This window comes from Aplysia californica, unplaced genomic scaffold (genome assembly GCF_000002075.1).
Source record: "Aplysia californica isolate F4 #8 unplaced genomic scaffold, AplCal3.0 scaffold00607, whole genome shotgun sequence".
NCBI classification, from domain to species: Eukaryota; Metazoa; Mollusca; class Gastropoda; order Aplysiida; family Aplysiidae; genus Aplysia; species Aplysia californica.
In genome coordinates this window covers 373626-389815 of record NW_004797877.1, presented here as the reverse complement: position 1 = coordinate 389815, position 16190 = coordinate 373626, and the positions used below count along the sequence as shown (strand labels likewise).

At 41.5% G+C, this 16190-nt stretch overlaps 1 protein-coding gene across 1 annotated transcript in view; it reads left to right on the top strand.

The window, feature by feature from the left end:
• LOC101852796 (peroxisome biogenesis factor 1) overlaps nt 1–16190 on the top strand; it is a gene marked incomplete in the record, with an annotated part of 72702 nt that overhangs the window by 27717 nt on the left and 28795 nt on the right. Inside the window, 9 exon segments of the mRNA XM_013087598.2 lie at nt 43–197; nt 1509–1686; nt 2365–2543; nt 3649–3783; nt 6241–6305; nt 7817–7876; nt 10072–10154; nt 11166–11269; nt 12316–13498. Coding sequence (XP_012943052.1) covers nt 43–197; nt 1509–1686; nt 2365–2543; nt 3649–3783; nt 6241–6305; nt 7817–7876; nt 10072–10154; nt 11166–11269; nt 12316–13498 — 2142 coding nt within the window.

Genomic DNA, 16190 nt, shown 5'->3' with positions numbered 1-16190 from the left:
TATTTTTGGGTGTCCTTGACATCTTTCTCGGCTGTGGTCCAGTTCTCCAGGGCCTGGTCAAATACGAGATGGAGAACAACAGTCATGTGACGGTCATGGCCACGGCGACGGCCCGCTCCTCCCTTCACCCGAGCCTGGTGGCCTCTCGAGGGGACCACATGGTGCAGTGTGTCGTCGACATCGGCTCGCCGGACAAGGTAAGATGTCGGTCCGTCACAATGGGAGGTTTCTGCCCCGTTGCCATGAAGATTTGAGAAAACTTAAATCGAAATACAGAAGAGAAACAGATGAATGTACAGGCCAGCGGGCAGACCAGAAGGCTATTTGGCAACCATGCGAATGGTGTACACTTTTAGGGTTTTATGCACACCCTAAAGGATAAAATTGTCAAACTGCAATTTTCTGCTTTCTGTCCTATTAGTCTCTATTTACGTATATCTTTACTAGGTCCCTGGCTCAACCTGTTCCTCCCTCTCCTACATAGAACTACTTTAATAAGTGCATCAGGGAACAGCTAGAAAGAACTGATTGCATCATAGCGCAAGGCCTGAGGGGTAAAAGCCCATTTACCTTATACTACTGTATTCTCAAGAGCAATATTGGAGCTCATTCATTTATGATAAAGCTTAGGCAAGCATTAAGACCTCTGATTCTATGTGTAGTTCTGATAATAGGATGGGTGAGGAGAATCACTTTTTGTTCTGAAACACCCCAGGAGGAAACTGAACGAGGGTCGCTTACAAATGTCTAGCCTATTTAACCCCCATGGACCCCACAGAGGGCCATATTGTGTAGGGTTTTTTTTTTTTTTTAAATACTAACATTTTGGTACAATGCGTCATTGAAAAATCTTTTTCGTCCTCTCGTATGGAACTATTTTTTTATTTTAGTAAATCCAACTTGAGTGTCAACTCTTAATAATATAAGATTTCATTGAAGTAAATGTAGTGTTCAGAACTATCTTTTTGTGGTTTTAGAGATTTATGGACCAAAGCAAACCTTCAAGATGTGCTAGAATGTTACCAGATTTACTAAGGTCCATTTTGTGTGTTGGCCGGACAATGATTCTCTGAGGCTTTTTTTGTGACTAAAGGTTCTCGATTTGTTGGCAAAATATTGTACACTGACTGCTTAGTGTGAGACTATCTATTGCTGTTCTGAAATGTGAAGTATGATGGATTCTTATATGGCGCAGTCGAAATGTACTTTGTAGACACCCATTGTCAATATTTTTATTATTATTATTCTTAATAGAAATTGTAAAGCACATATAGCTTGCTATTTATCGGGAATTTGCTCTCTACAAATGCTATTTAATTATTTATTATTATTATTATTATTATTATTATTATTATTATTATTATTATTATGGATGGGACCGAAACCAACACCTCCACTCGACATCCTAAGGATACCAGAGGAAGAAAAAAGTGAAAAAGTAAAAGAAGGTAGTAATATTCTTATCCTCTGTTATTTCATCACCTGATCCTTTTCTTCTGATCCACCAGGAAGCGCGAGAGAAGATATTGACCTCCATCCTTCAGAATCACAGCTGCATCAGCAACGAGACAGTCAGTGTCCTTGACATGATGCCCATCGCCGCCAAGACAGAGGCCTACGTGGCCCGCGACCTTGAGGGTCTGGTCAACAGGGCGGTCCACACCCGTCTTGTCCACAACAGAGACGGTCAGTGAGGGGGTGATGCTTGCAATAATACTGTGATAGATGTTTGTGAGGTGTGTGTGGGTGGGTGTGTGGGTGTGTGTTTAGGTGTGTATGTGGGTGTTTGTGTGCGTGTGTGTGTGTCACATTAGTGTTTGTGTGTGTGTGTGGGTGTGTTTGGGTGTGTGTGTGTGTGTGTGTGTGTGTGTGTGTGTGTGTGTGTGTGTGTGTGTGTGTGTATGTTAGTGTTTGTGTATGTGTGTGTGTGTATGTTAGTGTTTGTGTGTGTGTGTTGGTGTTTGTGTGTGTGTGTGTGTGTGTGTGTGTGTATGTGTGTGTGTGTTGGTGTTTGTGTGTGTGTTTGTGTGTGTGTGTGTGTGTGCATGAGAGAGAGAGAGAGAGAGACAGAGAGACAGAGAGAGACAGAGAGACAGACAGAGAGAGGGAAAGAGAGAGAGAGAGAGAGAGAGAGAACATGGGGTCTCAGGGGAAGATATTGCTTGTAGAGTGAAAAGTGAAGTTGAAATTGTGTTCTTCCTAAAAATAAATTAGTTACAAAGTGATAACTTTGCTGCTGCATTGGAAAAGGAAGCATTGTTTTGCAGTTATAAATAGACTGTCATTATCCGCCTTGGTAAAGTCGAGAGACAGTTCCAGTAGTCTCTCTTATACGTATATCTCTACATTCTAATGCCTCCTCAGCTTGCAAGCAACAGATCACCTTGAGCCTGGAAGAGTTTGAGGAAGCGCTGTGTGCCTACAAACCTGTTTCCATCCGGAACATTCAGCTTCACAAGGCTGGAGAGCTTGGCTGGGAGGATGTGGGAGGTCTGGCGGGTGTCAAGTCTGCCCTGGTTGAGACGCTTCGATGGCCAACCAAGGTAAGGATTTTTAATTTAAAGTTAGATTATATGCCGTAGACATGCTGACAAAATGAGTGACTTCTTTCAATCCATTAATGGAGATATCGGCTAAAAATTAACACTGTTGTAAAATTTGTAGATTTTCAATTGATGCCATTTTCTTCAACTTTAACTTGTCTTTTCCTATTTTTACTTATAAATTGTGAAAACTCTATCTTTAAATGTAATGTATCTATTTCTTTAGGGCTTAAATCCGAGAAGTAACTCTTTTATCAGCACATGTCACATATCTAAATTGAAACAGATAATTTTGAAGGCATGTTTTTTTTTAAAAGATTCTAATTTTTAATTTTTTAAAATGAATATTTAAACATCATTTGTATCTGTCAATTATCTTTATCTGTCTGTGGGGATACTTTGTCTCCTTCTGCCTGGACTAGTCTTGATTCAATCAGAGTTGAAGCAACCTGCCCTGTAAATAAACCAAATGTCACGCCAAAGGGCTAGAACTCAGATGGCTGCTTGATCGGAGCAGTAAAGTAAAGTAAATGAACCAAATTGTGTACAGTGCAGCCTCTCTATAATGACCTTGGATATAACGACATCCTCTGTTTAACGACATGGTGCCCAGGTCCCGATTTTTTCCTTATACATCATTATAAATTTTTGGTTGCCTCTCTATAACGACAACTCTGTACAACAACATTTTTTTCTGGTCCGGACGATATCGTTATAGAGAGGCTGCACTGTAGTTGGAGATGTGAAATATAATAATGATAATAAATAATAAATTGCATTTGTATAGCGCATATCCCCGCTCAACAGCAGGCTCTATATCAATGCGTTTTACACTATATTATTACCCCAGCAGACCATAGAACACTCCGAAACATTCTCTGCTTCCCGGGTAGCATACAGTGCAAGCAGCTGATTAAGCCCTCAAACACTAACTAACTGACAAGATCTTTGGCTGTCTATAGCCGGGTACCCATTCCCACCGAGGTGAAGTGAGGAAAATTTGTGTAAAGTGCCTTTCCCAAGGACACAACGTCGGGCCCCCTGACGTGATTCGAACCCACGACCTTATCTAGTCTACATTGTACACTTTCCGGCACGTCTCCAGTACCCACAGCTGTTCTCCTCCTCCCCGCTGCGGCTACGCTCGGGCATCCTGCTGTACGGCGCGCCAGGCACGGGGAAGACTCTTCTGGCCGGGGTGGTGGCCAAGGAGTGCGGGCTCAACTTCATCAGCATCAAGGTACGGTGGCTCCAACACTTTCCCAACTCAACACCCCTCCATCTCATTAACAAAATACTTTTAAAAGATAGGTGGTTGTAGGGTGCTGTTGATAACCTTCTACTTCTCTCCCACACCTCAGCTGTTTCTGTCTCTCTTGCTTTATCCCAATATGTTGATGTTCTTATTTTAACTCACACAAATTAAATCAACTTCATCAGCATCAAGGTACGGTGGCTCTAACACTTTTGGCCCTGGTTTCAGGTGTAATTGAATTGAATCGAATTCAGTTAGATTAAACTAAGTTCTATTCACTTCAATTCAAGTGAATTCAGTTCAGTTTGGTTCAGTTCAGTTCAATTCAGTTCAGTTTAATTTAATTCAGTTCAGTTCAATTCAGTTCAGTTTAATTTAATTCAGTTCAGTTCAATTCAGTTCAATTCAGTTCAGTTTAATTTAATTCAGTTCAGTTCAATTTGGTTCAATTCAGTTCAGTTTAATTTAATTCAGTTCAGTTCAATTCAGTTCAGTTCAGTTCAGTTCAATTCAGTTCAGTTTAATTCAATTCAATTCAGTTCAGTTCATTTGCACTTCATTGATCTTCATGGGGAAATTTTGATTTAAATGGCAAACATACAAATATATACACATAATTAAACACAAAAATATACATTATACTTTATCAATCCTCATAAGGAAATTTTGATTACATTGGTAAGCATACATATATAAATGCTTAATTAATTAAACACACAAATATAAATATTCAAAGAATACTAAAACCACAATAATACGCCAATGCAGAACAAATTTACAAATATGCCATTGATGGTCACCACTGTGCTGTGCCCAGATTTTTTTAGCCCGGGTTATTGTGTTTTACTCAAAGACACACCCCAGTGACCTCAAATCTAAAACTCTCACTGAAACAATAGGTATAAAGAGTTGAAAGAATGATTTTATTAGTCGCTTGACCCTTTTATAATTAGGCTGGGCATATTAACATTGTTTCACTCTTTTGATCTGTCTGTTCTTCCACTGTTTTGATCTGTCTGTTCTTCCACTCTTTTGATCTTTCTGTTCTTCCACTCTTTTGATCTGTCTGTTCTTCCACTCTTTTGATCTGTCTGTTCTTCCACTCTTTTGATCTTTCTGTTCTTCCACTGTTTTGATCTGTCTGTTCTTCCACTGTTTTGATCTGTCTGTTCTTCCACTGTTTTGATCTGTCTGTTCTTCCACTGTTTTGATCTGTCTGTTCTTCCACTCTTTTGATCTTTCTGTTCTTCCACTCTTTTGATCTGTCTGTTCTTCCACTCTTTTGATCTTTCTGTTCTTCCACTGTTTTGATCTGTCTGTTCTTCCACTGTTTTGATCTTTCTGTTCTTCCACTGTTTTGATCTTTCTTTTCTACCTTTATTTTGATTTTTTTTTTTGTAAGTGGTTTACAGTGCTCGCAACTGCATACGGTTATATGAGCGCATGATACAGATTAAACCTTTTCAGTTGGTAGGAAATTTTGAATTTTGCCTGGGTGGGGGCCAAAGCCTACTCTTATCGATATTAGACCACCAAGGGATCTTTGATGGGCACAACTTGCACTCTGGACCTCGGAGATTTTTCGCCCTTGTCCGAGAAGGCTAGATGTAGATCTTTCCTACCAGAAGATCAGGGGTGTGGCTGAAAGACAGCGGTAAGAAGGAGCCAAGAAGTAGCAGTAGAAAGGCTGCAGAAAGAGTCAGGAGCCCAGAGGAGGGGGCAAAGCAGATTAGGGGGTGGGGGCAGAAAGTGGAGACGAAATAAGTCAACAGAACATTTGCTAAAGAGCAGGAAAGGAGGTTAAAGGAAACAATTTTAGAGAAGAAAATTCATCTGTCGCTACCCGGATTCGAACCCTGGACCTTTGAATGAGAGGTGAACACCTTAACCTCTAGGCCATGAGAGCCCCTGTTTTGATCTTTCTGTTCTTCCATTGTTTTCATCTGTCTGTTCTTCCGTTATTTTGATCTGTCTGTTCTTCCGTTATGTTCATCTATCTGTTCTTTCCCTGTTTCCGTTATGTTGATCTGTCCGTTCTTCCGTTATGTTGATCTTTCTGTTCTTCCACTGTTTTGAGTGGCGTAGGTAGCCTAGTCGTTTGGCTACCGGACTTGTAATCGTGAGAATGCGAGTTCGGGGGTTTGAGCCTCAGCTCGGTCCGACGTTGTGTCCTTGGGAAAGGCACTTTATACGAACTTCCCACTTGGCTCGGTCCTATCGGAGACGGACGTTAAACTAGGAGGTCCTGCCCCTTAAATAACCTAATAGTGTTGATAGGGGCGTTAAACCTATACCATTTTCACCACTGTTTTGATCTTTTTGTTCTTCCTTAAATTTCCGGGAAGATGCACATACCTCAATACTGTTCAAAGCAGTGAGCCTAGGTCATGTGAACATCAGTGTCCATTGTTCTTCTATTTCCTTCCCCACCACCACCACCAGGGTCCTGAGCTGCTGAGCAAGTACATCGGAGCCAGCGAGCAGTCGGTCCGGGACCTGTTCATTAGGTGAGGTCTCACTGCCCACTTTGTATTCTGGTCATTGTGTAGTAGTTGAGGTGGTAAATGTCATTGTTTTAGGCCCCCATTGACACAATTTAGATGTTATGTCCAGTAAAACATGTATTAGTGTGTGGATTTTACTGGAAAAACGTTTATGAATGGCAACAAAAAAATGTAAATTTTCAGTTTCAGTTTCCAAGTACACTCAAGCTTTGGAAGTCACCAAACTTTGGTGGATATTTTCTCGTTAATTTTATCTGTGACACCATGAGTATCCCAACTCCCTTAGTTGCAGATATCTCGACTTCTGTTTAAGATAGATGGATGGGTTTTTTTTTCATCAAAAGCAAGACAAACGAACGAGCTTAAAGATAATATCTGTAACTCTATAGGCCCAAAAATTGATGAGTGCCCGTTTCCACAGTGTCATAACACCTATGATAAAATCCCTTATGATGATGCAGTTGATTTACTTTCCCTATTAACACTTTTAATACCGACAGCGATTTTAGTCACCAGGCTGTAGTATGCGCTCATTACCGCTGGCGACTTTAATCGCCAACTCAACCTGGCACACTGAACATAATTAAATAAACAGAGCCACTGCACTGAAGTAAATACCAAAGGAAGTCACTCTACTATAATATTATGACAGCTGAATGGTTGATGAACCTCTGTGAATTTTTAAAGTGTGTTTCTTGGACTGCATGCAATGGTTTTTAAAATTTTTGGAAAATTCTACCATGGCTTCAGTGTTCTAAAATGGTGCGGTATTTGAAGGGGTTTTTTTTACTTCATGAGCTCTCCGTACTGTAAGTGTTAATGAATGCTCATCTAAGTGTAGCTCTGGGCTCTATACTTTATGATACAGGTAACATACTGTTGAAAAATAGGACTACGTGCGCACCCCTCATCTTCAACTACTTCCCTCTGTCTGTCTGTCTGTCTGTCTGTCTGTCTGTCTGTCTGTCTGTCTGTCTGTCTGTCTGTCTGTCTGTCTGTCTGTCTGTCTGTCTGTCTGTCTGTCTGTCTGTCTGTCTGTCTGTCTGTCTGTCTCTCCCCCTCTCCCTCCCCCTCCCCCTCCCCCTCCCCCTCCCCCTCCCCCTCCCCCTCCCTCTCTCCCCCCCCCTCTCTCTCTCTCTCTCTCTCTCTCTCTCTCTCTCTCCCTCCCTCCCTCCATCAATCTCCATACAGTGAATTCCGAAGAATGTGGGCAAGATAAGAAATCTTCCAATGTTCATGTTCATGACTGAGTGTCTACAAAGGCATGAGAAAGGAGAATTCTTTGCTCTTCTGGCAGAAGTCATTTTCTTTTGTGTGCTACTGAAGCAAACTTTCTCGAGAAAGTACTGAAAATTGGAAATAAAGATGGTCAAATTGCATGTTTTGTCCAGGCTTAAGTGAGTTCTGCATATTTTATCAGACGTCACTGGTTCAGAAAATCTCCTCTTTTGTGAAACTAAATAATAAATATTATGAAGATTCAACCCCCCCGTTTTTGTGACTTTGTATTTCAGAGCTCAGAGTGCCAAGCCTTGCATTCTTTTCTTTGACGAGTTTGATTCTATAGCCCCAAAGTAAGTACTCAACGTTTAAAGTTGTTTTGTATGCTTTGAAATAATCTTATTGTATGCTTTGAAATAGTCTTTTTGTATGGTTTGAAATAGACTTTTTGTATGGTTTGAAATTGTATATGTATACAATGATATTTGGGAATCATCTTTACAGCAGACCTTTTATCGCATGGAAATTGCCGACAAGAGTTAGATCCATGCTTTCCTTGTGACAAAACACAGGTATAATATTATGGGGAATATTATATATCAGTCCACTATTGAAATGAGACTAGGGCAGTGTTCTCTTTTCTTAATCGTTATAATACTTTCAATTTTGTGGCTTTTATTTATGTACAAAGTGTAGCTTCTAGTGTGAGATCTGTTAGCTGATGTATCTATTTGGACATTTTTGCTGTGGTTTGGGGGGGGGGGGGGGTTGTGTGTTCTACTTGCGAACAGTCCAAGAACACCAACAACATTAAACATATTAATAAATGAAACAACTTAGGGTGTTGAGTTTATTTTTTTTTCAACGTTCTTGGAACATTTCCTGTGGGCTCATCCTCTCGTTTGATAGTGTTCTGAGTTGAGAATGAGATATTTCTTGAATACGGGGATGGTACAGCTGTATTGCCTCAGAAGTTGGTGTGGGTGGTTGCAGGGAGCTGGTAGTATGGGGCCCTGTGTTGTTTCTGTGTTTTGTGCCTCTGTTTTCCTGGATGATGTCATTGTGAGTGTGTCAATATCACCAGCGACATTTCCACAATCATCCGAGTTAATTTCTTGGAGTTTTCTGATAAAATAATTAAATTCGAATACAGACATTAAGGGATATCCTGCAATATTAATATAGTTGTGGGTAGTTGGTCGGGTGCTCTGGTTTGGTTTGCTCCTTCTTTCTTATCAAACATTTTTTTTTTTTTATCTCTCCTTCTTTTTGTGTTTATTACTTTCTTGTAACACCTCTAATTTTTTACTATGTAAATGTAAAAGAAAACATTTGTATAGCACAAATACTCCATTCTCTTTATAATCTATATTCGTGGCCTAATTGCTTTGCGAATGCTGAAAAACCCTCAACTACGACATAGGTTTGTTCTGTTTTTTTGTTTCATTGTGTTCTTCCAAGAATTCAATTTTAAAAGATAAGGAATACTCAAGTTATAGTTCTATACTGGGGGGTTTATTTTTCCTTAATTCTGTCAAAACTTCAAAAAATGACGTAAGCAGTTGTAGAATGACTCGAACAATATAACAAGAAGGTTTCTCTTTGACCGAGACACGTTTCTTCCTGTTTGTACCTCACATCCCCCCCCCACCTCCTCTATGTATATGTTACGTGAGTGGCTGGAAGGCACCACTGGCAGGTTCTACTTCTTCCCTTTCCTTGTGCTTTTTCAGCCTGTCTGTGGAGATGTTGCGTTGATAAGCTTCTCTTTTTTTACTTTCAAACTTGAGTGACTAATATGGTTAGTGTGTACATTAACTGTAAATTTAGAATAATATTCCCCCCCGGGGCAGTGCCACTGACTGTAGTGTCTTTAGGCCATTCCCAAAGGGGGGACATTTCTCGTTCAAGCACAGTAGAATTGTAAATGGACTGATTCATGTCATGCTCATAACTGCCTGATCTACAACAGGGAACTGAAGCTTTTTCTTTCCTAATCCTTACTATTGTCATTTTCCTCTACTTCTTTTGTATGTTTGTCACTCTCTTGTGACCTGCTATTTCCGGGGTGTCTTGATAGTCGAAGCAGACCTTGTGCTGTTGAAGCTAGAGAGGTGAGCAGAGTAAGTCTGATTCCCTGTAAAGACTTCTCTGTTGACACCCACCCCTTGGCGCTCATATGACCTTATGCAGTTGCTAGCGCCGTAAAACCCTCTACTATAAAAACTTGGGTGACTAATATGGCTAGTGTGTACATTACTGTAAATACAGAATGATAATAATTATTATAATAATAATGATAATGATAATAATAATAATGATAATAATAATAATAATAATAATAATAATAATAATAATATAATAATAACAACAACAATAATAATTCTGATAATAATGATAATATCAGTAGCAAGAACAGGAGGGTGCAAAAGGTGTAGCAAATGAACACAAAAACAGACAGAAATATAATGGCCGTGTTTAAAACTGTGTGTGTTTCACGTGTCGCGTGTGTTTGATGTGTGTGTATTTGTTTGTGTGTTCCCACCAGACGTGGGCACGACAGTACGGGGGTGACCGACCGCGTGGTCAACCAGTTCCTCACTCAGCTGGATGGAGTGGAAGGCTTGCAAGGTGAGACAGATTCTCTCCCTTTATTCCTCCTGCTGATTGCTCTGTCTCTCTTTTTTGTTTGTCGGCTTCGTTACTTTCTCCTCAAGGCAAATTGGTTAACCACTCCACCGTGGAGTGTAGAAGACCATTAGACTTTTACTAAACATAACAATTATAGTCAAATCTGTACTAACGACCACCTGTATAAGACAGTCAACTCCCCCCCCCCCTCCCAGGGCAGTGCTACTGATATGTCACGTTTCAAAATGGTGTAAGGCGGAGTCTTACATTGAGCAGAGGAGATGCTGACTCAGCATAAACCGCATCTCAACTCAACACCCCTTCATCTCATTAACAAAATACTTTTAAAAGATAGGTGGTTGTAGGGTGCTGTTGATAACCTTCTACTTCTCTCCCACACCTCAGCTGTTTCTGTCTCTCTTGCTTTATCCCAATATGTTGATGTTCTTATTTTAACTCACACAAATTCAATCAAACAAGGTGGGTGGTTGGCGGGTGCTCTGGTGTGGTTTGCTCCTTCTTTCCTATCAAACATCTGTCGTCCTTATCTCCCCTTTTTCTTTTTTTTTTGTTTGTTACTCTCTTGTGACACCTCTAATCTTCTGGCGCTCATATGACCTTATGCAGTTGCGAGCGCCGTAAAACCTCTACTAAAACAAAAAATCAAACAAGTCAGTGACGATTAAAGAGAAAAAAACCCAACAATAAAAAGCACCCACATTCAAACAAAAGGCAACAACAGCCAGCCCAGTGGCGTCTGTAGCCTCGTGGTTAGGCTACCGGACTCGTAATCGTGAGATTGCGGGTTCAGGGTTCGAGCCTCAGCTCGGTCCGACGTTGTGTCCTTGGGAAAGGCATTTTACACGAACTTCCCACTTGGCTCGGTCCTATCGGAGACGGACGTTATATTAAGAGGTCCCACCTCTTAAGTAACCTAATAGTGTTGATAGGGGCGTTAAACTCGTTCCATTTCATTTCACCAGTCCAGTGTTCTCGTGTGTGTACCTCCAGGTGTGTACGTGCTGGGGGCCACCAGCCGACCTGACCTCATCGACCCTGCCCTGCTCCGGCCCGGGAGACTGGACAAGTGTCTCTTCTGTTCCATGCCTGATGAGGTAAAGAAAGGGGAGGGAAGAAATAAGCAAGAGGGAGGGAGGGGAGAGAGAGGGAGGGAGGGGAGAGGGAGGGAGGGAAGAGGGAGAGAGGGGAGCGGAGAGGGAAGGAGGGGAAGAGGGGAGAAGGAGGAAGAGGGGAGAGGGAGGGAAGGAGGGTAGGGGAGAAGATGGGAGAAGGAGGAAATGTAGGGGGGGGGGAAGAGGGGAGAGGAAGGAAGGGTAGGTGAGAAGAGAGGAGATGGAGAAAATCGTAGAGGAGACGAGGGAATATGAGGAGAGGCGGGAGGGAAATTAGGGGAAGAGGGAAGAGAAAAGGAGAAGTGAAGAGGGGGGGGGGGTAGATGGGAGGAGGAGAGGAGAGAAGAGTGGTGGGGAATGAGAGGAGTTTGGAAAGAGGGGGGGGGGGGTTGTAATTTTGTATTTTCACAAATGGGAGGCTCGTGTCACTTCATGATAATTCTCTTCCGACAGACTTTCCATAAAGACTGGTGGTTCATTCACCCATTGAGCGGTGGCAGCATTTGTGTTCAGTTTGATAGATGATTAAATAAATAATTTACACTTTATTGTTCCTCGTAGGAAAGTTTTGCTTACAATGGCAAACACACATATATTCATACATAAATATTTAAACACACATATTCATAATACTACACCAGTCCAGACAATTTTACAAACATGCTGTCTCAGCTGTGACCTGATTTTTTTTTAGCTAAGGTTATCATGTTTTTCTGAAGAACACACCCCAGTGACCGCCCATCTAAACCCCATGTCTCCAACACTTGCTTGACATAATTTGTTAGTCTAATTTCACTACTCATTAGGCCACTGGGACTAAGGATTTGGGTTCCTGTTGAAATGTTGTCAACGATCTATGTGATAGAGTTGGATTCTCATGTTTGCTGGGATTGTGAGCCCTCTTGGTGTGTGACTTTGCTAATGATTATTACAGGGATGAAGACTGTATTTGTTATGATCATGATCAGTACATCAATGAGTCAATGGTCAAATTAATAATATACAAGGGTTTCTTTTTCTGTTGGCAGAGTGAGCGGGTGAATATACTGGAATCACTCACTCGCAAGATGACCTTGGCTCCGGATGTCAACCTTGAGGAAATAGCGAACATGTGCGAGCATTTCACCGGCGCTGACCTCAAAGCGTTGCTGTATAACGCTCAGCTCAAGGCCATCCACCAACAGGCTGACTCGTGCTGGGGACAGGACGCGGGCGTCGTCAGAATCAAGGGGGACGACGCCAAATGCGATATCCTCAGGAAGGCGTCTGTGATTCTGGAAGACGAGAACTTTGCCGCGGATCTGTCGCGGGCAGTGGAGAAAGCTATCTCCCCCGTGGACTCGATGAATAACTCGGTCGACGAGAGTGTGAGCACGCCGAAGAAACAGGTGAAACTGTCGCCGAGGGAGAGGAAGCAGGGTGTTATGCTGCACGAGACACAGACACTCGTCGGGGAGAGGCAAGGAGGTTTTGAAAGTATGCAGGTCACGGAAAAGATGGGAGACTTAAGGGTGGACAGTGGTCAGAGCAGGAAGATGCCTCCTAGAGTGGCCGCAGCGGACGATGGTGGAGAAGATGGTGTGGATGGGTTGGTGGAGAGGTTCCAGTTGGAGGATTTCTCCGCTGGTGGTGACAATGACGATGACGACACAATAAATGGCGGAGCTGCGTCTCCGTCTGATGACGTAGATGTCGTTGATGGTTTGCCCTCACCCATGGAGGAACAGGAGACGGCAGAAAGCTCACAGGCTCGCTCCTCTTCCTGGATTCCGATGGGAAGGAAAAGTGAGTCGGAAATGATTGTCAAAACACGACAACCAGAGGGAAACACAAACAAAATGGAGTACGAAACCTCCAATTCCATCAGTCATGCTGTGGAGGAATTTACCTCAAAAATGACGCTCCTGAATTCTGAAGCCCCCGCCCTCAACATTGCGATAAGAGTATCGGAGAGCTCCAACCCGGACGAAGAGAACCTTCCAGACTTTCCGGACCCAGCCAACACGTTCCCACCGGCTTCGGCCAAGCGTAAGCGAGGGTACGAGAGAGCACACAGCACCCCAGAGGCCGGCTCACTGACCGTGGTGAAGGACGTGCGGAGGAACTCCAAGTCTCCGTCCCTGGACAAGCCTGTGTCGGTTTTCCCGTCGCTGGAGCAAGGCTTGGCCGCTCTCACACCCGAGGATGAGGCCAGGTATCTGTTGATGGTGAGTAATGATAACAATGCTAATAACGATAATAATAATGATAATAATAATAGCTCGTCTGTTAATGCTTGACGATGACCAATACATCCAAAGAGGATTAGGCCAGATATCTGTTGATGGTGAGTAATGATAACAATACTAATAACGATAATAATAATAATAAATTAATAATAATAATTATGTTGTTGTTGTTGTTGTTATCGATCCAGCAACAGCTGGGCTCTCGCCCTTCTGTCCAATGCCATGTAGTGATTGATAAGTGCAGGTCTGCTGCAGTTGCTGTAATGTGTGTTGTCAATGTTAGGTTTCGGAGGGAGAAGGGTAGCTCTGATGTCATTTAAGGCTGTGCAGTGGAACAGGTGATGATCCATAGTCTCATATGCATAGTCACACAAGGGACACATTGGGGGAAGTTCCGGGTTTATTCTGTTCAGGTGGAAGTTGAGCTGTATATATGTTCTGTATAATAATAATGATAATGACAATAGCTCGTCTGTTAATGCTTGACGATGACCAATACATCCAAAGAGGATGAGGCCAAGTATCTGTTGATAGTGAATAATAACGATAATAATAATAATAATAATAATAGCTCGTCTGTTAATGCTTGATGATGACCAGTACATCCAAAGAGGATGAGGCCAAGTATCTGTTGATAGTGAGTAGAACTTTGCTTTTTGATTTCAGATACATGTAACTCTTTGAGGTCGCCATACATATATTGACAACAGGCAGTGAGCATATTGATAATAGTAGCAATTACCATCAAGGCTTTAGAGATCCACATTTATTTAGAGATGTCAATAAATGTGGATCTCTAAAGCCATGACACTTGTTGTTAATATTATCAACATGCTCATTGCGTGTTTTCAATGTGTATGGCTATTGAACACTTAGTGAAATGTGAAGGATCTCGGACATTTCATCTGGAAAGAAAAACTTGATTACAGTTTTAACATATAATTATGAATTAGGCTAACAGTTTAAAATAACTATATGTGTACTAACTAACATTATCATGTGCACCTTTTTCTACTAATCATATTGTAGTTTTAATTTGATTTTAAAAATGGCAATGGACAAAAAATAAATTTAAAAAAATAGTCTTTGAAGTGGAGCATTCTGCTCATTGTGCAAAGCTTGAAGATGCACAGCTGTTTGGGGGCTCTGGGAAATAAAAGTTGTAGAAGGGAGGATATACAGTAGAACCTTCTCTATAGGCCACCTGTTTTCTCTATAGGCCACCTGTATAAGACAATCACCTGTACAAACGGCCATTTTCCATGTCTCCACTTGCCAATTTTTACACGATATTGACACTGTGTAAGAGGGGAAGCTACTCTGCTCTCTGCGAAATATTTCTTTGTTCTGCCCCTTTATGAGCTTTTTAATCGTTGTGGAGAAAAATTGGGGGACGTGGTAGAACGAAGCAACCTCCTCTTTTATAAAGTCTGTGCTGTTTTCTCACACTGCAGTGTAATGGTTACTCTATTTTTGGTAAGAGATTTACGACACTTGCAACTCAATTAGGTGCCGAAGATTAGAGGTATAATCAGAGCGTGACATGCAAAGAAAAGAAGGAAAAGAAATAAGGATGATACTGATAGATGTTTGATCAGAAAGAAGGAGCAGACCGTACCAGAGCACCCGCCAATTTTCTAATTTTTTCTTTTTATAACGACTCGAATAATTTTTCAACTTTGACAGAGCAGATAAAACATTTGGTTTCTGACCTCATGATCTTAGTAACTTAAAGTTAATTTTTAGTAGAGGTTTTACGGCGCTCGCAACTGCATAAGGTCATATGAGCGCCAGAAGATAAGAGGTGTTACAAGATAGTAACAAACATACAAAAGAAGAAGGGGAGATAACGACGATAGATGTTTGATAGGAAAGAAAAAGCAAACCACACTAGAGCACCCGCCAACCACCCACAGTAACTGAAAACGGCCAACAATATGAGATAGAGCTTTGTCATTCTAGGGTAGCCAAGTTTTGAGGAATTCGACGTCAACGATTTAGATTTTCACGTCTCATATTCTTCCCCCCCCCCGAATGCATTTCTTTGAATATCTTGAATATATTAATGACTCTTAATAGTAGTCTTACAATTTTGATAGAGCAGACAGAGCATTAATTTTGGTGTTTTTGATTTCAAGGTCTTCGTAACTCAAAACGACCAAAAATGTCAGATAAAACTTTATAATTCCGAGGTAGCCAATTGTCTAAGCTGTGTCGATTGGGGAGTAAAATAGTGACAGTGGTCCTGATATCATGCTGCATAAGTTTTACAACTTTTGGAATAGTTCGAAAGCACGTTGCGGTTTGTTAGTGGGTGCTCTGGTGTGGTTCGCTCCTTTCTTTCATATCAAACATCTATTGTCCTTATCTCTCCTCATTCTCTTTTTTTTTTTCGTTTGTTACTCTCAATTGTAGCACCTCTAATCTTCGGCACTTATATGACCTCACTGTGCTGTAAAACTCTAACTTAAAAAAAAGAGAGAGAGAACACGTTTTGGCCGTCAACGTCAGACGGTGTCAGTGGAGAAAACAGATTGTTTTTTGTTTTTTTGTGGGGGTATTTTACGCCACCATCGACTTTACTTAAATAATCTAGGTTGTCAAGGAAACCCTGAGAAATTATAATGTCCCAACTGATACAGCTGCAAAGCCGGCCTACCATGGAAAACTGCATG